This window comes from Semicossyphus pulcher, unplaced genomic scaffold (genome assembly GCF_022749685.1).
Source record: "Semicossyphus pulcher isolate SPU_LCO1_2020_fin unplaced genomic scaffold, fSemPul1.0.p SCAF_21, whole genome shotgun sequence".
Taxonomy (NCBI): domain Eukaryota; kingdom Metazoa; phylum Chordata; class Actinopteri; order Labriformes; family Labridae; genus Semicossyphus; species Semicossyphus pulcher.
In genome coordinates, this window is record NW_027211695.1 from 23,440,001 (window position 1) to 23,466,414 (window position 26,414).

Below are 26,414 nucleotides of genomic sequence, written 5' to 3' on the forward strand. Positions count from 1 at the left end.
TTGCACCTGGCTCCACCGATCCACCTGCCTCCTACCGACCCGATGTGGGCTGCTTGGCTTTATTTCTGGACTGCACTTTCCTGGTCAGCCTTTCGTTTTGCCCTCATCCGATGGCTGAACGACTCCGGTATACAGCCGCCGAGCTCCGCTGGATCCGCCGTCATCGACCCGTGCCTCCACCGCCGCCAGCTCTGCATCTTCACCCGGACATCGCTCTCTGGCGCCGGAGATACATCCATCGTGGGTCCCACAGGAACTTTCACCGAGATATCTCCTCCACAGAAATAAAATCCTTCTGGTCCATCACTCATCGTTCCCCCAGAAACTCCGGCAGGGCTGCTGATAGCCGTGCATTAGCCTGCCTGGCTAGGTCGGCTAATGCTACTGTCAAGCATGACAACACAACTGTTCGCTTTGGTCTGCTCAACATCCGCTCTCTTACGAGCAAGGGTCATCTCATCCAGGATTTCCTCACAGACCGTAAGCTTGATTTTCTCTGTTTGACTGAAACTTGGCAGCAGCCAAACGACTTTTCTCAGCTAACCGAGTCCACTCCTCACGGCTTTGTTTACGTCTGCCATCCCCGTGGCAACGGTCGCGGCGGAGGTCTCGCGGTAATTTATCGCGAGAAGTGGAAAGTTTTGCCTGTGCCAGTCCCTGCTTTCAGTTCGCTTGAATGCACTGTGTTTAAGCTGCCCGGACCCACTCCCACTATTGTCGCCACTCTCTACCGACCCCCCAAGCCCCACCCTGAGTTTTTAACTGACTTTGCCACTCTTCTCACTCAAATCTCCACTCTTTCATCTAACATAATACTGCTGGGAGATTTCAACATTCACATCGACATCATAATCTGCCCCTCACCAGAGATTTTTTATCCTGCCTTGACAGTTTTGGATTACATCAATACATCGATTTCCCAACCCACTCCAAAGGTCATACTCTGGACTTAATCTGTTGCTCTGGTCTCACCCCCCTCAACTGCACCTCCGACGAACTCCATATAACAGACCACTTCCTCCTCACATTCAACGCTGCACTCTGCCTATCTGCAATCAAATCTCCACGTCTCATCTCATTCAGGAATCTGAAGGACATCAACGTTGACACTCGCAGCTCCAAAATCGACAATATCTCAATCCCGGGCCATCTCTCCAACCCTGATGATCTCACAGCACTTTACAACAATGGTCTACACAGCATCCTCAACTCCCTTGCCCCTCTGAAAACCCGGTCAGTCTCCTTCTCATCCACTGCCCCCTGGTACACCCCTGAACTTCGGTCACTGAAAGCACAAGGTCGCCAACTTGAACGGCTCTACAAAAAAACTGGTCTCACCGTCCACAAGGACATTTACAAGGCTCACATTCTTCTCTATAAGGACTCCATTGCTCACCGTAAATCTGATTATTACTCCGGTCTCATCCTCTCCAATGAAGGAAACACCAAATCACTATTCTCACTGCTCAACAGAATCCTCCAGCCTCTCCACTCCTTACCCCCCCACTTCTACTCATCTGGCACCTGTAATTCCCTGATGTTATTTTTCAATGACAAAATCAACAACATCCACCAGCACCTCTGTTCCCCCCTCCTGTACAGTCAGTCTCTTTCCTGTTTTCAACTCCCCGATGCCTCTGAAATCTCCGACCTCATCCTCAAATCCAAGCCTTCCACCTGCCAACTGGACCCCCTCCCCTCGACCCTGGTCAAATCCTGCCTCTCCTCTCTGCTTACACTTATTTCTACCATCATCCACTCTTCATTATCCTCCGGCTCCATCCCCTCACTTTTCAAAACTGCAGCTGTCACTCCAATTCTGAAAAAACCTGGCTCAGATCCCAACGACTACAATAACCTCCGCCCTATCTCCAACTTACCTTTCATCTCCAAAGTCCTTGAAAAAATAGTCTCTTTTCAACTTCACGCCCATCTCACCCACAACAGCCTCTACGAGCCTTTTCAATCTGGTTTCCGTCCCCGTCACAGCACCGAAACCGCCCTCATCAAAATCACCAACGATCTCCTCACTGCAGCTGACACCGGTTCACTCTCCATCCTCATCCTCCTTGACCTGAGTGCGGCCTTCGACACTATCTCCCACCCCATCCTCCTCAGCTCATTCAGCTCAAGTCCTTCACATCCGTCCCCTCCCCAGTCACTACAGGTGTGCCCCAGGGCTCTGTCCTGGGGCCCCTCCTCTTCATCACTTACCTCCTCCCCCTTGGCCATATCCTCCGCAAATTTAACATCCATTTCCACTGCTTCGCGGATGACACCCAGCTCTACCTCTCCTGCAAACCGAATTCCACACTCCCACCCCCCTCCCTCTCCTCCTGCCTTTCTGAAATAAAATCCTGGTTCACCTCAAACTTTCTAAAATTAAACAGCAATAAAACCGAAATCCTTCTTATCGGCACCAAATCCACCTTATCTAAAGTTGACAGTTTCTCACTCTCCATTGACGACACCCCTGTTTCCCCCTCCCCTCAGGTTAAGAGTCTGGGTGTCATCCTCGACAGTACTCTATCTTTCCAATCACACATCAATAACGTCACCCGGTCCGCTTACTTTCACTTACGTAATATCAACCATCTCCGCCCCTCCCTCACTCCCCACACCTCTGCTATTCTTGTCCACAGCCTCGTCACCTCCCGCCTTGACTACTGCAACTCAAATCTCAAAACCCATCTGTTCCGCCTCACCTACTCTCCCCAACTCTAAGCACTGTCCCTCACCCACTCCTAATGTATTTTATCTGGTCTGTTTTACCCTTGTTGGTGTTTTTACTCTTGTTTGTGTTTTTTGTACAGCGACCTTGAGTGTCCTGAAAGGCGCTTATAAATAAAATGTATTATTATTATTATTATAATAAAGTTTAAAGTAGAGCACAGTAGAATAAAGTAGAACACAGCAGAATAAAGTATAAAGTAGAACACAGTAGAATAAAGAACACAGAATAACGTATAAAGTAGAACACAGAATAAAGTAGAACACAGTAGAATAAAGTATAAAGTAGAACACAGCAGAATAAAGAAGAACACAGTAGAATAAAGAACACAGCAGAATAAAGTATAAAGTAGAACACAGTAGAATAAAGTTTAAAGAAGAACACAGCAGAATAAAGTATAAAGTAGAACACAGAATAAAGTAGAACACAATAGAATAAAGTATAAAGTAGAACACAGCAGAATAAAGAAGAACACAGTAGAATAAAGAACACAGCAGAATAAAGTATAAAGTAGAACACAGTAGAATAAAGTAGAACACAGTAGAATAAAGAAGAACACAGCAGAATAAAGTATAAAGTAGAACACAGTAGAAGAACGTATAAAGTAGAACACAGTAGAATAAAGTTTAAAGAAGAACACAGCAGAATAAAGTAGAAAGTAGAACAGTAGAATAAAGTAGAACACAGTAGAATAAAGTTTAAAGAAGAAAACAGCAGAATAAAGTATAAAGTAGAACACAGTAGAATAAAGTAGAACACAGTAGAATAAAGTTTAAAGAAGAACACAGCAGAATAAAGTATAAAGTAGAACACAGTAGAATAAAGTAGAACACAGTAGAATAAAGAAGAACGCAGTAGAATAAAATATAAAGTAGAACACAGTAGAATAAAGAAGAACACAGTAGAATAACGTGTAAAGTAGAACACAGTAGAATTAAGTAGAACACAGCAGAATAAAGTTTAAAGTAGAACACAGTAGAATTAAGTAGAACACAGCAGAATAAAGTTTAAAGTAGAAAACAGTAGAATAAAGTAGAACACAGTAGAATAAAGTAGAACACAGCAGAATAAAGTATAAAGTAGAACACAGTAGAATAAAGTAGAACACAGTAGAATAAAGAAGAACGCAGTAGAATAAAATATAAAGTAGAACACAGTAGAATAAAGAAGAACACAGTAGAATAACGTGTAAAGTAGAACACAGTAGAATTAAGTAGAACACAGCAGAATAAAGTTTAAAGTAGAACACAGTAGAATTAAGTAGAACACAGCAGAATAAAGTTTAAAGTAGAACACAGTAGAATAAAGTAGAACACAGTAGAATAAAGTTTAAAGTAGAACACAGCAGAATAAAGTTTAAAGTAGAACACAGTAGAATAAAGTAGAACACAGTAGAATTAAGTAGAATAAAGTAGAACACCTGTTTGTAGAGGCTCCCACACACTGAGCAGCTCCACTGCAGCTGCAGGAACAGGAAACATACCACGTGACCTTTGACCTGGCCCACAATGCACCTCTGCTGCCCGCTCACTGCCCACACACCCAGATGCATCATGGGAGCAGGAGGCGGCGGAGCTGTGCTGACAGGAAATACAAAGAAGAGTTTTGTCTTTAATCTTCCTTTGATGGTGACGCTGATTCGCTGCAGAGACTTCTTATGATTGGTCCTAGGAGTCACATGACACAGAGCGGGCAGAACCACCTGATCACAGCCAACACCTGGAGAGCTCATAGGAACAACATGAACACAAGAGACAGGATACCTCGTATCTCCAAGCCTGATGACCGTCACTGAGCTGACAGGTAAGCACCTGCAGTACACACCTCCTGACCTGCAACACACACACACACACACACACACACACACACACACACACACAGTGTGTGACATCATAGATGTTATATTAAATATAGTAATTAGACAGTCATGTGTGTGTGTGTGTGTGTGTGTGTGTGTGTGCGTGCGTGCGTGCGTGCGTGCGTGCGTGCGTGCGTGCGTGCGTGCGTGCATCTTACCTGGACACTCTCCTCTGAAAACCAGACAGTAGCAGTGTGTTGCCAGGCAACAGGCCAGGTGGATAAGGGGTGTTGCTTAAGTCCAGGTACACCTGGAGACTGGTGCCAGTTTTGTCACACACCGTGAGTCGCACACCTACACACACACACACACACACACGCACACAGCCTCAGAGTGTGTGTGTGTGTGTGTTGTCGTCTCTGTAAAACCTCTCACCTGTGATCTGATCTCTGTGTTACCTGCAGATTAAAGCTCAGCCTGACTGTAACGTCACACAGATCATTCATCATCTATTAATGAAGACACTCTGAACTTTACTGCTGCAGGGCTGCAACCAACAGACTTCCTGCAGATTTTCAAATTAAAGTTACCTGGCTGTTAGTTCTCTCACTGAGCATCAGAACGTTTCACTGGAACATGTGGACGACTGAACAGAGCTATCAACATCATATCCTCTCCGAGGGTTTACTGTGTGTTATTTTAAATTACTACTTCACAATAAAAGCCCCCCTTTACCTTCGACAAAATAAAAGCATCCCTGTAACATCGACAAAATAAAAGCCCCCCTTTACCTTACAAAATCAAAAGCATCTCTGTACCTGTGTGTGTGTGTCCAGATTCACTCGTCCTGTCGTTCAGGCTGATCCTGTCAGACACCAGAGCCTTAAAACACACCAACTCTGACCTGAAAATACACACACACACACACACACACACACACACACACAGCTGATTGCAGAAATGTCAAAGATGAACAACACGCTGCAGAACGTTGCAACTGACGTCTCGTCCATTAAACAAGCAACGGCGGAGCAGAATATTACGGTGACAATGCAGGAGAGGCTGGGCGAGGTATCGCACACCTGGAGGAGACGTCGGAGCAGCTGCTGAACGATAAGGGGAGCAAGGATAAACAGACGGAGGCCCTATGGAACCGAGTACAAGTCCTTGAAAACCAAAGCAGGCGAAATAACGTGAGGTTAGTGGGACTAAAGGAGATCTTTGACGCTACTTGATTGTGTTCGAAAGATTCTTGCGGAGGGACTCGGTGTCGAACCTGGCGGGGAGCTGGAGATCGAGAGGGTGCACAGGCAACTGGCACCGAGGCCGAACACAGATCAACCCCCAAGGCCGGTGCTGAGGCAATCTGCGAGGGATAAGGTGATCAATACAGCCAAGGAAAAGCAAGGATTTGTCTGGGAAAAATGTCGCCTATCTGTGTTCCTGAATATGTCTTGAGAGCTGGCGCAGAAGAGGAAAGCGTTCACACCGGTGAAGCATAAACTACACAAGCTTGACATTAGATATACACTGGCTTTCCCCGCAACGCTACACTTCAAATGGAGAGGAAAAAACATGAGTTGGAACACTGCCGAAGCCGCGGAGAAAGTCATTAATGAGCAATGATGTGGAGGAACTGTGGATTGAGATGAAGTTAGGTGAGCTACTGTGTGTAGTACAGACTCTGTACCCAATGTGAGACTATGCGTTTCGCACTGAACTGAATGGATCCCTGTGCGGGCCAACGAGAGGTTTCTATGACACGTATCGGTTACCATGGGAGCGGCGTTAATCCCACGGACCTTGTGCGTGTTATCCCTTTTCTTTTCTTTTTCCTTTTTTTCAACAGCGAGCAGCGTTCAGCACTCGGACACTGGTTGCATCGTAGCAGCCGGACACATATTATGGTTTTGTTATATGTGTTCAAAAACAGGCAGGTACATGGTAGCAAGTGATTATTATAAGGAACCAAAAACTGATAACATTTTCCATTACAAATGGTTGCAGACAGACAGCACAGAGTACTTATTTAATGTTCCTCCTTTTGTTTCCTTTTATTATTATCACTATTATTATTAATATTATTACTTTTTAATTTAGAAAACAAACATGACTAGTAGACCAGTTAAGTTTATATCTTGGAACATTAATGGATGCAGATAATCAGGCAGATTTCGTTTTTATACAGGAGCCCACATGCAAGGTGTGGAAGCAGAGAAGTTTAAAGTGGGATGGGTGGGACATATATTCCATAGCTCGTTCTCAAGCAAACGTAATGGTGTTTGGATTCTGGTTCACCAGAACGTACGTTTTCTTTTGTTAAAACAAACTAAAGATGCAGAGGGAAGGATGGTCTGTGTTGAAGCAGTGCTCGAGGGAGTGCCTCTCATATTATGCAACATATATGCACCTAATAAGGGAGATCCCAACTTCTTTCACGAGGTTAATAAAATACTCGGAGACACTGAGGGTGAAATTGTTCTCGCTGGGGATTTTAATGAAGTTATGGATCCAGTGTTAGATAGGAGCTCCTTCAGACCCCCTCTCATGACTAAGGACAGAGAGGCCTCACATACGTTGAATAGAGATGTAGGACTAATGGATATGTGGAGGCTGACAAACTCAAACCCCGATTTTACTTTCTTCTCCCACTGCCACAAAACTTTTTCCAGAATAGGTTTTTTTTTTTTTTTACTTCTCTGGCGGACAATATGGCTGACTGACATAAAAGCAACTTTCCATCACAGATCAAGCACCAGCCGAGCTATTTATTAAGGCCAGTCTGAAAACTGAAAGGAGAGGTAGATGCAGACTAAACTTTGGATTAATGTCGGACTCAACTTTTAGAAAGATCTGAAAACCTTTTTTGAAATCAACATTGGTAGCACTGAAGAAATAAGCACTGTGTGGGAAGCCTCGAAGGCATATAAAGAGGTCAATCTACAAGAGAGAATCTTACGAGGATGAAAGATTTAGAAAAGGAGATAAAAGATAAGGAATTAGACCTGTCGAGATTTATAATAAAGCAGCAGAATATGCACTTTTTAGATTGAAAACAAGCTTTTATGAAGGTGGAAGTGATTAGCTGGACAGTTAAAGGGAAGAATCTTTGCTAATATCATACCAGTTATAAAACAGGGGGACACACAATTCTTCGCTGCTAAAGATATGAATAGTATATTCCAACAATATTATGAAAAGTTATGCACATCTTCCATATCTCCTAACACCACACAAGAAGATATGGAACAGTTTCTCCTTAATATAGACAAACCCAAGCTCCAACCTCAGGAGGCAGCTGGACTGGAATCACCCATAATAATAATAATAAGGGAGGCCATTTCTTCAATGAAAAATGGGAGGTCATCGGGTTATGACGGACTTCCAGTGGAATATTATAAAGCCTTTGCAGATATTGTTATAGCAGTATCACGCAGAGAATATCAAGAGATGTTTGATAAGGGTCGTGTAGCTCCAACTTTTAATGAAGCCGTAATCTCAGTAATTCCCAAAACAGGTAAAGACGCAGCAGATCCCTCCAACGTTAGACCTACGAGTCTGCTTAATCTTGATTGTAAGGCCGAGAAGGCCTTTGATAGGGTGAAGTGGCAGTTTCTGTTCTCCACCCTATCTCATTTCGGCTTCAACTCTAACTTCATTAAATGGATAAAAATGTTGTACAAAGAACCTAAGGCAGCAGCAGGCCCCCCCCCTCTTTCATCCAACCCGGGGAACTCGACAGGGATGTTCATTATTGTTCATCATCTTTTTAGAGGTTCTAGCAGCGTCTGTTAGAGCACACTCTGGACTAAGAGGAGTACGGGGAGGAGACAATGAACATAAACTATTATTATACGCTGATGATATTTTAGCAGTAGTATCCGAGCCTTTAACCTCACTGCCACATCTAATGGACACTATACAATCCTTTTCAAAAATTACTATTCCATCAACTGGAGCAAATCTGAGGCAATGCCTCTCTCCAAGGCATGTATTCCATCTATGGTGCAGAAGTTCAATTGTAGGTGGGTACGAGAGGGAAAGAAATATCTCGGCATCAAACTTTCTGAAGACAAAATAGTGGCACTAAACTTTACCTCCTTACTTCGAAAGATAAAAACAAACCTAGATAAGTGGGGAAAATTTAAACTAACATTGTGGGGGAAAATTAATGTTATAAAAATGATAGTTGCCCCACAGTTCAGTTAAATGGCAATGATGATACCAATTAAGATACCATCCACCACTTTTAGAAACCTGGATGATGTAATAAAACAATTCTTATGGGGTCGGAAAAGACCACGAACAAAAGTTATGTGCACATAAAGAGAAGGGAGGGCTGGGCCTCCCAGACCTTAGATTGTATTATTATTATTATATAATATTATATAATAATATGTATTATTAAGCTTTTGAGAATAGCAAGGTACTGGCAAGCTACAGAGGATAAAGCAGGTTGGATGGAGGTAGAAATAGATATGCTTGCCTTTCCAACCCATAGAGGTATTATCACAAAAAAGGTCAAATATCACAAATCCAATACTTCTACATTCAAAGGTTGTCTGGAGCAGAGAACATAAAATGTATAAACTTACACACACTCTACAAAGATACTCATCATTGTGGTATACTCCTGATGTCTGTATTGGAAACAGTGGCACTCTAGAGGTTTAAGCACCATCAACGACCTATTTGAAGGTGGGGTGTTTTTGTCATGTGACAAGCTGTTACAGAAATGTAACTTGGTGGGGAAAGATAACTTTTGGAAACTTTTGGAAATAAGAAGTTGCGTTATCTCAAAGCCATACAATATTACTGATAATATGGTGACAGATAATTTGAAACTTCCACTCGGACAAACGAAAAGACAAAATTACTAATTCTCCTCTCAGCAATGACTCTAACCAGTTAAAGATGATTTGGCAGAGGGACCTCGGTGGAGAGACTGAAAGTGACAGATGGGCAATAATTGTGGCTGATTGTGGTAAATATGTGAGAGAGGCAAGGGGTAAACTTACGCAACATAACGTATTACATAGATACTATTACACACCATCTAGATTGTATAGGATGATGATTTGTGTTGGAAATGCAAAGAGGAAACTGGAACCTTCCTCCACTGTATATGGGACTGTGTTTTAATCAGATCTTTCTGAATAAGTAAGTGCTTACTTATTTAGGTAAGTAAGTACTTATTTAGGTAAGTAAGTAAGTAATTGTCTTGGAGCAGAAATCTCCTTAAATCCAGAGCTCTGCTTATTGGGGGATAAATCTCAGTTACCAGTAACAACAGCTTGTCGAGTCATTTTAAGACATCAGAAATTCCACAGGTGAAAGAATGGGTCTGTGCAATGACTTAAACTGCATCCTATGAATGTATGCTTAGTAGATTAAGTGATGACAGAGGGGAGGGGGTGACCCCTTGCGACAGGTTTTGTGACTACGTAAAAGTAGATAATGACCCCCAGTAGGACTCTGGTTTTCTTGTTGTGTTTCGCTTCCCCCAAATGGGATCCTGCAATACTGTATACCTCAGCAACATGTCTATATGATGTATAGCCCTGCCACAAAAGGACCAGCTGACATTATTTCAGTGATGCTCTTGTTAACACAGGTGAGACTGTTGACGAGGACAAGGCTGGAGATCACTCTGTCATGCTGATTGAGTTAGAATAACAGACTGGAAGCTTTAAAAGGAGGGCGGTGCTTGAAATCATTGTTCTTCCTCTGTTAACCATGGTTACCTGCAAGGAAACACGTGCAGTCATCATTGCTTTGCACAAAAAGGGCTTCACAGGCAAGGATATTGCTGCTAGTAAGATCGCACCTAAATCAACCATTTATCGGATCATCAAGAACTTCAAGGAGAGAGGTTCAATTGTTGTGAAAAAAGGCTTCAGGGCGCCCAAGAAAGTCCAGCAAGCGCCAGGACTGTCTCCTAAAGTTGATTCAGCTGCGGGATCGGGGCACCACCAGTGCAGAGCTTGCTCAGGAATGGCAGCAGGCAGGTGTGAGTGCATCTGCACGCACAGTGAGTCGAAGACTTTTGGAGGATGGCCTAGTGTCAAGAAGGGCAGCAAAGAAGCCACTTCTCTCCAGGAAAAACATCAGGGACAGACTGATATTCTGCAAAAGGTACAGGGATTGGACTGCTGAGGACTGGGGTAAAGTCATTTTCTCTGATGAAGCCCCTTTCCGATTGTTTGGGGCATCCGGAAAAAGGCTTGTCCGGAGAAGAAAAGGTGAGCGCTACCATCAGTCCTGTGTCATGCCAACAGTAAAACATCCTGAGACCATTCATGTGTGGGGTTGCTTCTCAGCCAAGGGAGTGGGCTCACTCACAAGTTTGCCTAAGAACACAGCCATGAATAAAGAATGGTACCAAAACATCCTCCGAGAGCAACTTCTCCCAACCATCCAAGAACAGTTTGGTGACGAACAATGCCTTTTCCAGCATGATGGAGCACCTTGCCATAAGGCAAAAGTGATAACTAAGTGGCTCAGGGAACAAAACATTGAAATTTTGGGTCAATGGCCAGGAAACTCCCCAGACCTTAATCCCATTTGAGAACTTGTGGTCAATCCTCAAGAGGCGGGTGGACAAACAAAAACCCACAAATTCTGACAAACTCCAATCATTGATTATGCAAGAATGGGCTGCCATCAGTCAGTATGTTGGCCAGAAGTTGATTGACAGCATTTCCAGAGTGAATTGCAGAGGTCTTGAAAAAGAAGGGTCAACACTGCAAATATTGACTCTTCGCATAAACTTCATGTAATTGTCAATAAAAGCCTTTGACACTTATGAAATGCTTGTAATTATACTTCAGTATACCATAGTAACATTTGACATAAAGATGTAAAAACACTGAAGCAGCAAACTTTGTGAAAACCAATACTTGTGTCATTCTCAATACTTTTGGCCACGGCTGTATGCTGCGTATGCTGCGTATGTTGCGTATGTTGCGTATGTTGCGTATGTTGCGTATGTTGCGTATGTTTTGTATGTTTTGTATGTTTTGTATGTTTTGTATGTTGTGTATGTTGTGTATGTTGTGTATGTTGTGTATGTTGTGTATGTTTTGTATGTTGTGTATGTTGTGTATGTCTCTTTAAATAACTTAACAAAGAGTCGGTCTAGACCTGCTCTTTCTGTAAAGTGTCTCGAGATAACCCTGGTTATGATTTGGCGCTATACAAATAAAATTTGATTGATGATTGATTGATATGTTGTGTATGTTGTGTATGTTGTGTATGTTGTGTATGTTTTGTATGTTGTGTATGTTGTGTATGTTTTGTATGTGTATGTTGTGTATGTTGTGTATGTGTATGTTGTGTATGTTTTTCTGAGACAGAATGTGCTCATTCTGTCGCCTGAGTTAATTGTTAATGATATACTACCTGTTCCTGTATGGAGAAACATATGAGGTTCGTCATGTACCAAGCCTTAAATAATAAAAACTTGAATATTAAAACAGACAGTATCAATAACAAGTTTACCTGCAGTCCATCACCTCAGAGACAGACAGGACAGTGGGCGAGAGAGCCTGAAGAGAGAGAGAGAGGGGTGAGTTACCTTTCCTGGAGGTGTGTGTTTTACCTGTCTGTTTGAGGTGTCTTTTTTACCTGTCTGTCTGTCGGTATGTTTTATAATTGTCTGTCTGTAGGTGTGTGACTTACCTGTCTGTCTGTAGGTGTATTTTATACTTGTCTGTCTGTAGGTGTGTGACTTACCTGTCTGTCTGTAGGTGTGTGTTTTACTTGTCTGTCTGCAGGTGTGTGTTTTATCTGTCTGTTTGCGGTGTCTTTTTTACTTGTCTGTCTGTAGGTGTATTTTATACTTGTCTGTCTGTAGGTGCGTGACTTACCTGTCTGTCTGTAGGTGTGTGTTTTATCTGTCTGTTTGAGGTGTCTTTATTACCTGTCTGTCTGTAGGTGTATTTTATACTTGTCTGTCTGTAGGTGTGTGACTTACCTGTCTGTCTGTAGGTGTGTGTTTTACTTGTCTGTCTGCAGGTGTGTGTTTTATCTGTCTGTTTGAGGTGTCTTTTTACCTGTCTGTCTGTAGGTGTGTGTTTTACTTATCTGTCTGTAGGTGTGTGATTTACCTGTCTGTCTGTAGGTGTGTGTTTTATCTGTCTGTTTGAGGTGTCTTTTTACCTGTCTGTCTGTAGGTGTGTTTTTCTACCTGTCTGTCTGTAGGTATGTGTTTTACCTGTCTGTTTGAGGTGTCTTTTTTACCTGTCTGTCTGTAGGTGTGTGACTTACCTGTCTGTCTGTAGGTGTGTGATTTACCGGTCTGTCTGTAGGTGTGTGTTTTACTTATTTGTCTGTAGGTGTGTGATTTACCTGTCTGTCCGTAGGTGTGTGTTTTATCTGTCTGTTTGAGGTGTCTTTATTACCTGTCTGTCTGCAGGTGTTTTTTATACTTGTCTGTCTGTAGGTGTGTGACTTACCTGTCTGTCTGTAGTTGTGTGATTTACCTGTATGTCTGTAGGTGTGTGTTTTACTTGTCTGTCTGCAGGTGTGTGTTTTATCTGTCTGTTTGAGGTGTCTTTATTACCTGTCTGTCTGTAGGTGTGTGATTTACCTGTCTGTCTGTAGGTGTGTGTTTTATCTGTCTGTTTGAAGTGTCTTTTTACCTGTCTGTCTGTAGGTATGTGTTTTACCTGTCTGTTTGAGGTGTCTTTTTTACCTGTCTGTCTGTAGGTGTGTTTTTTACTTGTCTGTCTGCAGGTGTGTGTTTTACCTGTCTGTTTGAGGTGTCTTTTTTACCTGTCTGTCTGTAGGTGTGTTTTATACTCGTCTGTCTGTAGGTGTGTGACTTACCTGTCTGTAGGTGTGTGACTTACCTGTCTGTCTGTAGGTGTCTTTTCTACCTGTCTGTCTGTAGGTGTGTTTTATACTGTCTGTTTGAGGTGTCTTTTTTACCTGTCTGTCTGCAGGTGTGTTTTTCTACCTGTCTGTCTGTAGGTGTGTGATTTACCTCTCTGTCTGTAGGTGTGTGTTTTACCTGTCTGTCTGAAGGTGTGTGTTTTACCTGTCTGTCTGAAGGTGTGTGTTTTACCTGTCTGTCTGAAGGTGTGTGTTTTACCTGTCTGTCTGAAGGTGTGTGTTTTACCTGTCTGTCTGTAGGTATGTGTTTTACCTATCTGTCTGCAGATTTGTGTTTTACCTGTTTGTCTGTAGGTTTGTGATTTACCTGTCTGTCTGTAGGTGTGTTTTATACTCGTCTGTCTGTAGGTGTGTGACTTACCTGTCTGTCTGTAGGTGTCTTTTCTACCTGTCTGTCTTTAGGTGTGTTTTATACTTGTCTGTCTGCAGGTGTGTTTTTTACTGTCTGTTTGAGGTGTCTTTTTTACCTGTCTGTCTGAAGGTGTGTGTTTTACCTGTCTGTCTGAAGGTGTGTGTTTTACCTGTCTGTCTGAAGGTGTGTGTTTTACCTGTCTGTCTGTAGGTATGTGTTTTACCTGTCTGTCTGCAGATTTGTGTTTTACCTGTTTGTCTGTAGGTTTGTGATTTACCTGTCTGAAGGTGTGCAGCATCAGTGGGCGTGTCAGAGTGTGAAACTTCCAATCAGAATTGACCTTAAGGGTGGGGTCAGTTTGGCTCTGCCCAGAAACACCACAGCCAATGAAAGTGCTGTGATCCTGATGGACAGACAAGCAGACCAATCAGCAGGTGATGCAGAAGTAACAAATATGGCCACCTCATCTCCTCTCACAGCCCTCAGCAGCTGAACTATAGGTGAGAGAAGCCCCGCCCCAACTATCATCCCTACAGGTGTCTGTACCTGCGCGTCGGGGGCGATGATTCTGTAGAAACATCCAGGCTGGAGGAGAGGAAACCATCGAGCCGACACACCTGAGAACACCAGCAACACCTGCATACAGGTAACTGCTGACTCACTGAACACAGGTGCATCATGGGATAAATCAGGTCAGAGCTGTGTCATTATTCTCACCTTGTTCTCCCTCTCCATGTCCGTCTCTCTGTCTGTTATTGGTCTGTTTTTCGGGTCCCGCCTCCAGCTGACCACTGGACCAATCAGAGAAGCGTTGAGAGAGAAACACAGTGTCAGCCCCGCCTCCCCATTCTTTGACTCCACCCCCCTGTTCCTCCAGGACACACCCTCCTTCTGCTCCACCCTAATCACCATGGAGACACAGGGCCGGGAGCCACCGCCCACAGAGGTGGTTGTCACGGTAACAGAGGTGAGGTCAGAACGGGAGGAGTCTGTTGCTTCTTCTTGTCTTCTTCTCTTCCTCCCTGCAGTCTCTTCTTCTGATGTCTGTTTACTCCCAATGACATCACCTCCCGACTCCTTCCCCCCCTGTCCCAGGTGTGTTACCATGGCAACAGTCGGACTCACGATGTAGAGGTGGTCCAGAGAAAACTGCAGGTAAACTCTGTAGCATGCACACACACACACAGTGTTAATGCTAATATTTCATTTGTTGGTGTTTGAAACAAACTTCGCTCTGTTTTTATCATAATGTAAACCCATCTATCTCTGAGTGTGTGTGTGTGTGTGCGTGTGTGTGTGTGTGTAACTGCAGTGTGTGTGTGTGTGTGTGTGTGTGTAACTGCAGTGTGTGTGTGTGTGTGTGTGTGTGTGTGTGTGTGTGTACCTGCAGTGTGTGTGTGTGTGTGTGTGTGTGTGTGTGTACCTGCAGTGTGTGTGTGTGTGTGTGTGTGTGTACCTGCAGTGTGTGTGTGTGTGTGTGTGTGTGTGTGTGTGTGTGTGTGTACCTGCAGTGTGTGTGTGTGTGTGTGTGTGTGTGTGTGTACCTGCAGTGTGTGTGTGTGTGTGTGTGTGTGTGTGTGTGTGTGTGTGTACCTGCAGTGTGTGTGTGCGTTTGTGTGTGTGTGCGTTTGTGTGTGTGTGTGTGTGTGTGTGTACCTGCAGTGTGTGTGTGTGTGTGTGTGTGTGTGTGTGTGTGTGTGTGTGTTTGTGTACCTGCAGTGTGTGTGTGTGATGTACTTGTCCTGGTCCAGGTGTTGGTAAGAGGGGAAATCTGATTGGATGAATCTCTCTGTTACCATGGAGAACTTCCTGACACACACCAGACAACCTGTAACAAACACACGTTCCACCTGGCTGTACAGTGACCTTTGACCTGTGTGTGTGTGTATGTGTGTACGAGTGTGTGGGTGTTGTACCTATCCAGGCAGTGTTAAAGACTGCTGTCTGCCCCCCCTCCTCTTCCTCACTGGTTTCCGTGACGACACAGGCCACACCTCCTGTCCTGTCTCTGAGCTGCAGACTGTGCGCACACATTTCTGATGGACGCTCCAATACTCCCACCACCAGCAGGGGGCGCTGCCTGTCAGACAACACAGAGGGCCCGAGTCCTTATCTATCAGCAACAATCAATACTACAGTCTTTTCACACACAGTCTGTTCACACTACAGTCTGTTCACACACAGTCTGTTCACACACAGTCTGTTCACACTCCAGTCTTTTCACACAGTCTGTTCACACTACAGTCTGTTTACACAGTCTGTTCACACTACAGTCTGTTCACACTACAGTCTGTTTACACTCCAGTCTGTTAACACACAGTCTGTTCACACCACAGTCTGTTCACACTACAGTCTGTTCACACCACAGTCTGTTTACACTCCAGTCTGTTAACACACAGTCTGTTCACACTACAGTCTGTTTACACTACAGTCTGTTCACACTACAGTCCGTTCACACTACAGTCTGTTCACACTACAGTCCGTTCACACTACAGTCTTTTCACACTACAGTCTGTTCACACTACAGTCTGTTCACACTCCAGTCTGTTCACACTACAGTCTTTTCACACTACAGACTGTTCACACTCCAGTCTGTTCACACTACAGTCTGTTCACACTACAGACTGTTCACACTACAGTCTTTTCACACACAGTCTGTTCACACCACAGTCTGTTCACACTACAGTCTGTTCACACTACAGTCTGTTCACACACAGTCTGTTCACACTACAGTCTGTTCACATCACAGTCTTTTCACACTCCAGTCTGTTCACACTACAGTCTGTTCACACCACAGTCTTTTCACACTACAGTCTGTTCACACCACAGTCTGTTCACAAAGTCTGTTCACACTACAGTCTTTTCACACACAGTCTGTTCACACTACAGTCTGTTCACACACAGTCTGTTCACACTACAGTCTGTTCACATCACAGTCTTTTCACACTCCAGTCTGTTCACACTACAGTCTGTTCACACCACAGTCTTTTCACACTATAGTCTGTTTACACTACAGTCTGTTCACACCACAGTCTGTTCACACACAGTCTGTTCACAAAGTCTGTTCACACCACAGTCAAGAACTAGGAAGAGAGATCACATCTCTCCTGTATTAGCCTCTCTGCACTGGCTTCCTGTAAAATCTAGAATAGAATTTAAAATCCTTCTTCTTACTTACAAAGCTCTTAATGGTCAGGCACCATCATATCTTAAAGAGCTCATAGTGCCATATTACCCCTCTAGAACATTGCGCTCCCAGGATGCAGGCCTGCTTGTGGTACCTAAAGTCTCTAAGAGTAGTGTTGGAGGTAGAGCCTTCAATTACCAGGCCCCCCTCCTCTGGAACAATCTACCAGTCAGGGTCCGGGAGGCAGACACCCTCTCTTCTTTTAAGAGTTCAAACTTTCCTCTGTAATAAAGCTTATTGTTAGGTGTACTGGCTTTGTCTCCAAAATCCAAGTTTCCGAAGCCAGTGTTGAGCGTGGTTAACGACACGCAATCCAAAAACAAAAAGTAACCGCGATCCAAAGTTAACAAATGACTTTATTTAAAAAACAAAACAAAGGATTTTAACAAAATATCCGTCCTTTTATCTCAAAACAATATAAAGGCTGATGAATCAATCAATCAGCAGCAAACTTCACTCAGCTCTGTCTCACTCAGCTTCCTCTTTCCCCAGGTGTCTATAAACACTTCCTCAAGCAAACCTCGAGACCTTCAGGGGGCGGAGTGAACCATACAAAATCATTCAAAATTCATATTTCACTAAACAATAAACAACATAATACATTTGCATAGAGCACCACGCAATAATTAACCTTCAAACATAACTTTTTCCTGAGATAAACCTTAACCATAAACTAAATAAATAAACAAATAATAGATTATCTCATTATGGCTCCAACATTAGGGCTGGCTCAGGCTTGGACCAGCCCATAGTTATGCTGCTATAGGTCTAGACTGCCAGGGGATCTGACACCTTTTTATACCTTTCCTAGCCAATCTGAGAAGAGCAGGATTAGGCAGAGCTGTTTTTGCCCTGAGGACACTGCTTTGTGTGTTCTGTCAGGTCAGAGGTCATGATTTACCTGAGTCTGTTTCCAGTCTGAGGATCTTTCTGGAGGTCAGAGATCAAGGTCCTGCACGACCAGGACAGTGCTGAGTTAATCTGAGAGCTGGTCAGACTGGATCCACCTGGAGGCAGCAGTGAGCTCAAAGACACCGAAGGCCAGTACTCTGACTGTAGAGACTGACTGAGCTCTGATACACTGATGCACTGATGCACTGCAGGGTCAACACTGTACTGTAGAGACACAGAGACAGCGCAGGGTCAACACTGTACTGTAGAGACACAGAGACAGCGCAGGGTCAACACTGTACTGTAGAGACACAGAGACAGCGCAGGGTCAACACTGTACTGTAGAGACACAGAGACAGCGCAGGGTCAACACTGTACTGTAGAGAGACAGAGACAGCGCAGGGTCAACACTGTACTATAGAGAGACAAAGGTGTATCTACCTGTGTCAGAGGACAGGTGTGAGGCTTGTCTAACATCTCTGAGTAGATGTCCCTCCTTCCTCTTCCTCCTCCTCCTCTCCACACATCCTCCATCAGCTTCCAGGACAACACACACACACACTGCTGCTTCAACACACTGGGAAGCAGACTGGGGACAGACAGACAGAGAGACAGACAGACAGACAGGCAGGCAGACAGAGAGACAGACAGGCAGACAGGCAGGCAGACAGAGAGACAGATAGGCAGACGGGTTAATTTATTATAATATTTGATGGTAGTCACTGAACCCTTCCAGCAGGTTATCTTCAGGTTCTGTCTGGACTCACCTGTGGCTGAGCTGTGAGCTCAGATGACAGGTCCACAGGTACTCAGACACACCTATGTTTTTCTCTAGCAGTAACCGTGGTAACACTCCATCTCCAGGGCAGCTGGAGTCAGGAGATGTCCCCTCCACTCTGCTGAAGGAGGTGACCCTGAGGCTGGAGCGCAGACAGGTGCAGAGCATGCTGGGAGGAAAGTCGGGACAGGGCCGGTACAGGAAGTGGACGTGATGGAGCTGCAGGGAGATTCAAGACCAACTACATTAACTGGCACAAGTCACCTTCACCTGTACTATATCTCACCTGTGCTGTGTCTCACCTGTGCAGTGCTGTGTCTCACCTGAGCTTAATCTCACCTGTGCTGTGTGTCACCTGTGCTGTGTCTCACCTGTGCTGTGTCTCACCTGTGCTGTGTCTCACCTGTGCTGTGTCTCACCTGTGCTTTACCGTGTCGCACCTGTGCTGTGTCTCACCTGTGCTTTACCGTGTCGCACCTGAGCTGTGTCTCATGTGTGCTGTGTGTCACCTGTGCTGTGTCTCACGTGTGCTGTGTCTCACCTGTGCTTTACCGTGTTGCACCTGTGCTGTGTCTCATGTGTGCTGTGTGTCACCTGTGCTGTGTCTCACCTGTGCTGTGTCTCACCTGTGCTTTACCGTGTCGCACCTGAGCTGTGTCTCACCTCCACAGAGTCTCCTGCTCGCAGTTTCCTCCTCAGAGTTGGCTGATAGGCCAGGCACAGACCCACCTTCCTGTCAATCACATACAGTCCCGCCCCCTCACTCACCACCTTTGTCACAGTGCCCTATGGAAGAGAGGGGCGGGGCTTAGCACAGGAAAATGTAAAGGTTATATTCTAACAGCCAATCAGAGCTCAGAGCTCTATGCGATTTACCTGGTAAGTGATGACTCGGGACTGTTTCATCCTGACACCTGATTGGAGGATGTCTCGTTCAGGCTCCGCCTCCTCACAATCATCACAATCACCCTGAGACATCATCGGTGCTGGGGGCGTGTCCGACTGTGTTTCAGTGTGTGTGAATATCTGTGTGTGCGTGTAGTTTGTGTGTATTTCAGACTGGTCCGTCACACACAGGATGTTGTCTCCTCTCCAGCCTCGTAGGACACACACACGCAGCGCGGTCACACACACACTCTGACCAACACACACACAATGAGTCCACCACAGCCTGCTGCTGTCCTGCAGAGAGACAGACAGGCAGAGAGAGAGAGAAAGAGACAGGTCATTGATGAAGCTAGAAAAGGACTTTTAAAAGCTGAGCAGTGAGGGAGACAGACAGGCAGAGAGAGAGACAGACAGGCAGAGAGGGAGACAGACAGGCAGAGAGGGAGACAGGCTGAAAGAAGCTTGAGAAGGTTCCTGGGTGAGGTATTGGTTGTTTGAGGGGCGACTCTTCACCTCACGGATCAGCTGAGCTGTAGCTAACGTTTGATTTGAACCTGTGAAAAACGTTGAATTCACCTCCAAAATAAAACGAGTCATTAAGCTTCACAGTCCGACCTCGAGCATGTCATCACAGAACTACAGTGTTATTGTCAGAGTGTTGTTTCACTGACGGAGCATCCGGCGTCTGCTGAATGAAAACACTTTGGCTGCTTCCCAAGTCTCTTAAATTGCATCCATGTTTCCTTCACTTGCGTCGTTCACTTGCGTCTCAGTCCCTCCCACCAGAGATGCATGGAGAGACGCGAGGAAACCAAGAGAGGAGAGAGGAAATGACGGAATGTTTTTTAAGAGACATGAGACGTCCTTTCCGATGAAGCGTCACGTGCTGCGACGTCCGTTTGTGATGATCGCGTCAGCTGATCACCGCTGGATCAGCTGTCAGTCTGCTTTAACAGCTGTTTGTGTCTGCACACATGTGCTCTGTATTCTAATGAAACACACAGTAACAGTGTTTCCTCTCTGTAACCTGTTACCTGTGTAACAAACACCTGCACATGAAGAACAGGCTGCAGTCTGTGTTCCTGCTGCAGAGCCAGACGGACATTTCCTACAGCACTGTGTCTTTATATTATTTGTTCATTATTTACATTTGTGATCACTGATCATCTGATCTGAGTTAATTATTTAATCAGCCCAAATACTGTCTGTTCATGAACTATGAACATTATTGATTAGGCTCAAAGTTTCAGGATAAATAGAAATCAATTCACACTGATCAAACCCGACCTCACTGATGATCATGCTCACACGTAAAAAGTATTACCTGCTGACAGAGAGACTCTCCTGCTCCCTCTGAATTCATTCATTCATCTGTAATAACAGTTAGCAGGGGAATAACTGATCATGACAAGAGGTATTTTTTTATTTCTTTAGATTACATTTAATAGAAATGAATCTGTTTTTGCTGCTTTTGATTTTTAGACAACTCATTTCTACTCAGATGTTGACTCAGAAAACAGATCAAATCTTCAGTTATTCACTGCATTTTATATATTTTACGACAAGTTATGATCAATATTTCGTTCTAAACGATCTCAGCTTGTCAGATACCAACTCATTATACCGACGTTGTTTATAGTCGGTTTCAAGGCGCCCTGTAAAGTCTGTTTTAAGGTCCGCTTCTTCCTCTCTGCGATGTGAAACTCCGGTCTGTGATCCGGTCTGATCTGTAATAAGAGGGCGTGTCGGCCAGTAAAAGACATCCGTGGAGGCTGCTCTCGTGTATCCTCGCTTATCGCTCCTCGGAACTCCCTCCTCTCTCCTCGCTCCTCGCTCCTCCGAGCAGCGATAAGAGCTTTGAGACGATCCTCAATATGGCGGCTCCGGAACTACTTCCGGTTCGGGCGAGGAGCGAGGAGCGAGGAGCTATCAAATAAGAGACTTGGGAAGCAGCCCTTGTTTGACTCAGAATGTTAGAAGAAACAAGAAGCAGGAAGTGACATCACACACAGAGACGGCATTTCCTACCTTGACGAGGACAGGGAGACTGTGAGAGTCGTCTGTCAGCGAGAAGCAGAAAAAGGTCGATCCTGACACCTCCAGCAGAGGGCAGACTGACCCCACCTGACCCCAGACAGATACACGCTGCCCACGACTCCTGAGAGACAGACAGGCAGTGAGAGAGACAGGGAGACAGTGAGAGAGAGACAGACATGCAGTGAGAGAGAAACACAGAGACAGTGAGAGAGAGACAGGGATTGTTTGTGTAGGCAGTGAGAGAGAGACAGGGAGACAGACAGGCAGTGAGAGAGAAACACGGAGACAGTGAGAGAGAGACAGGGAGTGTTTGTGTAGGCAGTGAGAGAGAGACAGGGAGACAGACAGGCAGTGAGAGAGGAACACAGAGACAGACAGGCAGAGTGGGAGAGAGACAGGAAGAAAGACAGGCAGACAGAGAGAGAGACAGGAAAACAGACAGGCAGACAGAGAGAGAAACAGGCAGACAGAGAGAGAGACAGGAAGACAGAGAGAGAGAGAGACAGGGAGACAGACAGGCAGAGAGAGAGACAGGGAGACAGTGACAGAGAGACAGATTCTGCTTCTTTCCCTAAAGTTCTCACATCAGAGGTCAGAGGTCAGGTGACCCACCTTTTCTGCAGTAGACACACAGCCTGTTTGACTCCAACTGCTCGACTAAGCCCCGCCCCTTCACCAGGACCAACAGCCAATCCCTGCTCAGGACCAGGACACAGCAGAACTGGAGAACCAATCAGCTCCACATAGCCTCCCGCCCCATCCCTGTCCTGCCCTGGGGCATTGTGGGGGATGTAGTTCCAGTGAGGGAGGAAGACGGGGTGATTCAGCCACAGAGGAGAGGGAGACAGGCACTGGAGTGAGAGAGAGACAGGTAAAGACCACAGAGACAGACAGGTAAGACCACAGAGACAGACAGGTTAACAGGAAGATAAACGTTTTTCACTGACACGTTAATTTGTTAAACCAATCAGGTGGAACTTCCTGTCATCTTTACTAAACTTAGTCCCTGAACGCATCACACTGCAGGTAGCACACTTTTACACTCACCTCACACCTGACCCTGCCGCTGGCGTCCGTCAGCCACCACTCTCCACCCCTCCCCCCTCTCAAACGGCCAATCAGCAGCAGGTTAACCCGCGGCAGAGCCCGGTGATCCGGCAGTGCAAGCTCCGCCTCCTTTGCCCACGCTCGCTGCTGATTGGTGCTCCAGGACAGGTTACTGACGCAGGCCAGGTGCTGCCGGGACAGCAGCTCAGAGACAGACACGGGCCTGGTGACAGGTCAGGAGGGGTCAGAGGTCAAATGAACGACACATACATTATTACAGGTAATAATGGGGATCTGTGGCCGTACCTGTAGCTCACAGGTAAGGTGTTTGTGACCGCCATGTTCTCCTGTATCCTCTTCACCACACACACACTCAGCTGGTCAGAACACACACCTCCTCCTGAAACACCACGACAGACTGATAATGACCTCTGACCTCTGACCCACAGAGCTCAGACTGGAGGACTCCATGGCCCAATCCCAATCTCCACCCTATAGCCCGAGCGCTGAACACTCACAGACTTTAATGGCGTCAGGCGTGCAGTGCGTGAGTGCGTGAGGGTTTGAGAACTGCATAAAAACACGTTGCCTGGAAACCAGACAGGATTAAATCTAATAAGTGAAGAAGCCGACCTGCAGCATGTGTCTGTGTCTTACAGTGTTTACATATTTTAAGATGAGATCAGCTTTATTTAACAAACTATCAACAGAACCTCAATGTACGAACATTTGTTTACATTAAGTGGGGGGCAGGACAATCACGTTTGTATACGTCACCAAGTTCGCTATGAACCCTGGGTAACTCCCACAGGAAAAGGCTTGTTCGAGATGACTGCCGGCTCACCTCGACAACAGGCCAGAGTAGCCGATTGCAGTCGGGGGAGGAGTCATAAAGTCGGACACTTCTTTGTTGACAAGTTTGCTGCTCGCCTCGTCAAGCATCGATAATACCAACACCTCACTGTAAAGTGAAGTGAATAAAGTCTTCATTTGTCGTTATTATTTTAATTGGATTTAATATTAACTTCTCATTATACTTTATTCAGGGCTTTTGATAGTTATTTCGATATAAACGTCATTGTATTTATGTTTATGAAGACAGCGTTCATGAGGAATGAGTAAAGCATTACAATGTGAATGACAGCACTTTGATAAACCTGTTTGGTGTCTGTCTGACACTTCATTAAATTTAATGAATAATGATGAATCAGACAGAAGTCTCATCACTTCCTTGTGGGGGTGACAAAGCTTTTTTCAGCCAATAGGTGCTTCATTCAAACCAGAGCAAGTCGTTTCCCATCATGCATGGAGTTGTGCAGTCGGTGGAGAGCAACTGCAGCGCCTGGCCATGAAAACTGCGGCCGCCTCGCTCCCGCGGGACTTCAAAGCCTCGCGCAGTCGGGATTTCAGAGCAAGTCGGACAATCTAACCGTCATGCATTATGCTTGGCAAGGCGGCGATCGATTCTGAGCAGGTCTCGCTCATCTCGAACAAGCCTAGTGGGACAGCACTAAGCACTCACACACTTACCTGGAATGCACCCCAAAGTCCGTGAGTGTGGAGATTGGGATTGGGCCCGCCCGGGCGCGCGCGCGCGCGCACACACACACACACACACACACACACACACACACACACACAGGTTGGCTGACTGACCTGCAGGGGCGGGGCCAGGGAGCACAGGATGTACATGCTCTGTGACGAAGGTGAACATCTCCTTTAACCACACGGACTCCTGCAGGAGGAACACGTATAGATATGACGTCAGAGCAGGCACCTCCCTCACATTCACCAGCACCTGAAACAATGAGCTGATAATCTTTGACTATAACGACCTCACCGTTGTGCTGTATTTACTCTGTCTGCTAAATTAAACTGTAACATGCAACATCCTGACACTTGTGACAGTGTAAATGTGCGGAGAAAAGAGCGCACAGATGAGCCGATTGTAGCAGGGCCCCTGAGTTGCTACAGAGCAATGTTTGCTTTCCTTCAACCATGTGTCTGTCTCTGACAATAAGCTGAACATTAATAAAAAGACATGTTTTCAGAGGGACCGTCGCCTATCGAAGCTATCAAGAGACTGGACTTCACTGACGGCTTCCCCGCCGGGCTTGATGTGGTCCAGGGGCAGCTGCAGAGAGTCCATGTCCTCAGTCTGGAGCAGGCGGGTCACTGCTGGTCCGGGTTTAGTGTTTAATGTTGAAAACAATCGTCCAGCAAAACGCCTTCAAACACAACTTCCTGTTGAACTACGGTGTCCGGAGAGGCTCAAAGAAGTGTGGCGTTTACAGAAGAGTTCAGGACGCCCCCTAGCGGAGAATGATCCCGTTCCCTTCTCCTGCTTCTTCTTCTGCATATAATCTTTAACTTGGATTAATGTGTTCACTGCGTTCCTTCAGTGCTTCACACAGTTCCACTGCAAACACACTGAAACAATCGGAGGTTCTCTTATTACATTGTCTTTTGGCACATTAAGCCCTGCCAGCCCCTGATGCTTCCTTTGATCCATTAGTAAAATGTGTACATACAGTATATCAGTTTATTCACTCTCTATGTAATTGGAGTATTCTGTGATTTAATCTGTATTCTTATGATTTAGTTTTATCTTGAGTAGTTTAAAATGATCTGCTGGACTTTGTAAGACCCACAGTGTTCCACCAGCACAGTTTGACAAACTCTCTCAAAGACTCGCAGGTCTCTCCTGTCCAGCCTCTGTTAGCTTCCTCTCCTTCTCCCAGCACGTCTGCAGCACCTTCTCTGTTAGATGGCTATGATCCTGTCCTCTTAGGCTGACCCAGAAATCTGCTGCTCGCTGTCTGCGACGTACCACCAGGAGCATTTCACCTGCTTCCACTTGGAGAGCACACACGTGAAGATTTAACTGCACCCAGACTAACTGTATGAGACAGTTTTATATATGATCTGGATCTTTTAATACAAAATAAAAAACAATACACACACACATATATATATATATATATATATATATATATACATGTGTGTGTGTGTGTGTGTGTGTGTGTGTAGATATAACCTGTATCTGTCTAGAAGCATAACATGTTTCATGATGACACCACACAACAGGAATGAATGAATGTTAAGAATGATGAAATGCCGTTCATAATGTGAGATGATTTTATTTTGTTAAGTGACAGTTTGAGACAGTAAAGGTTCTTCCACAACATTCTACCTGTTTGTTCAGGTAAACTGCAGCTGGATGTGACACGCCTACTGCTCTGTAGTAGTAATCATGTAGCAGATTAAACATTCTGCTCCAGGTGTAACGGGGTTTGTGGTCGTGTAAATAGCTCCAGCACTGAGGGATCACTGTGTCAGAACAACAGGAGCTGTGTGATGTGATCATACAGAGTGCTCTCACACACAAAGAGAGCTACACACACACACACACCCATACACACGCACACAAACACAAACACACAGACACACACACACACACACACACACATACACACGCACACTTAATTCCTTTAAATGTGGTTTCTGATGATCAAACATATCTCACACTTGGCTCTGGTTAATCTCTGTGTCACGTCATCCTCATCAATAACGATACAGTTTAAACCGCTGTAGTTACAAATTTAACTAGAAAATATATTATACAAGCTCCATCTTCATCTCTCTCGCTGCTGTCTGTCGCCCCTCCTCCACCTCTTCCTGGATTGGCTGTTGGATTCGACGGTCACCAAGTCTGGCAAATCAGACGCAGTACGACAAACAAGCTCCACCCTGTTGTTAGTGTAGAATTCCCGCCCTGCTGGCATTGCTGGGTGGGCGGAGCCGTGAAGC

General features: G+C 45.2%; 1 protein-coding gene across 2 annotated transcripts in view; it reads right to left on the bottom strand.

Moving 5' to 3' along the window:
* The window catches only part of ctc1 (CTS telomere maintenance complex component 1), a 28,397-nt gene extending 3,563 nt beyond the window's left edge, over positions 1-24,834 (bottom strand). Inside the window, exons 1-21 of one of the 2 annotated variants that reach the window (XM_069672630.1) lie at positions 24,703-24,834; positions 24,261-24,339; positions 22,911-23,004; positions 22,605-22,827; positions 22,170-22,408; positions 21,549-21,678; positions 19,509-19,814; positions 19,296-19,418; positions 18,622-18,851; positions 18,296-18,443; positions 17,865-18,079; positions 15,693-15,856; positions 15,490-15,604; positions 14,494-14,938; positions 14,323-14,412; positions 14,054-14,179; positions 12,030-12,076; positions 5,348-5,433; positions 4,748-4,883; positions 4,495-4,563; positions 4,152-4,311 (exon numbers count right to left, since the gene is read on the bottom strand). In XM_069672630.1, coding sequence (XP_069528731.1) covers positions 4,152-4,311; positions 4,495-4,563; positions 4,748-4,883; positions 5,348-5,433; positions 12,030-12,076; positions 14,054-14,179; positions 14,323-14,412; positions 14,494-14,938; positions 15,490-15,604; positions 15,693-15,856; positions 17,865-18,079; positions 18,296-18,443; positions 18,622-18,851; positions 19,296-19,418; positions 19,509-19,814; positions 21,549-21,678; positions 22,170-22,408; positions 22,605-22,827; positions 22,911-23,004; positions 24,261-24,339; positions 24,703-24,753 — 3,276 coding nt within the window. In that variant the 5' untranslated portion in view covers positions 24,754-24,834. The remainder of the gene's footprint in view (positions 1-4,151; positions 4,312-4,494; positions 4,564-4,747; positions 4,884-5,347; positions 5,434-12,029; positions 12,077-14,053; positions 14,180-14,322; positions 14,413-14,493; positions 14,939-15,489; positions 15,605-15,692; positions 15,857-17,864; positions 18,080-18,295; positions 18,444-18,621; positions 18,852-19,295; positions 19,419-19,508; positions 19,815-21,548; positions 21,679-22,169; positions 22,409-22,604; positions 22,828-22,910; positions 23,005-24,260; positions 24,340-24,702) is intronic. The other variant, XM_069672631.1, reaches the window with a different exon arrangement.
* Between the last annotated feature and the right edge of the window lie 1,580 nt (positions 24,835-26,414).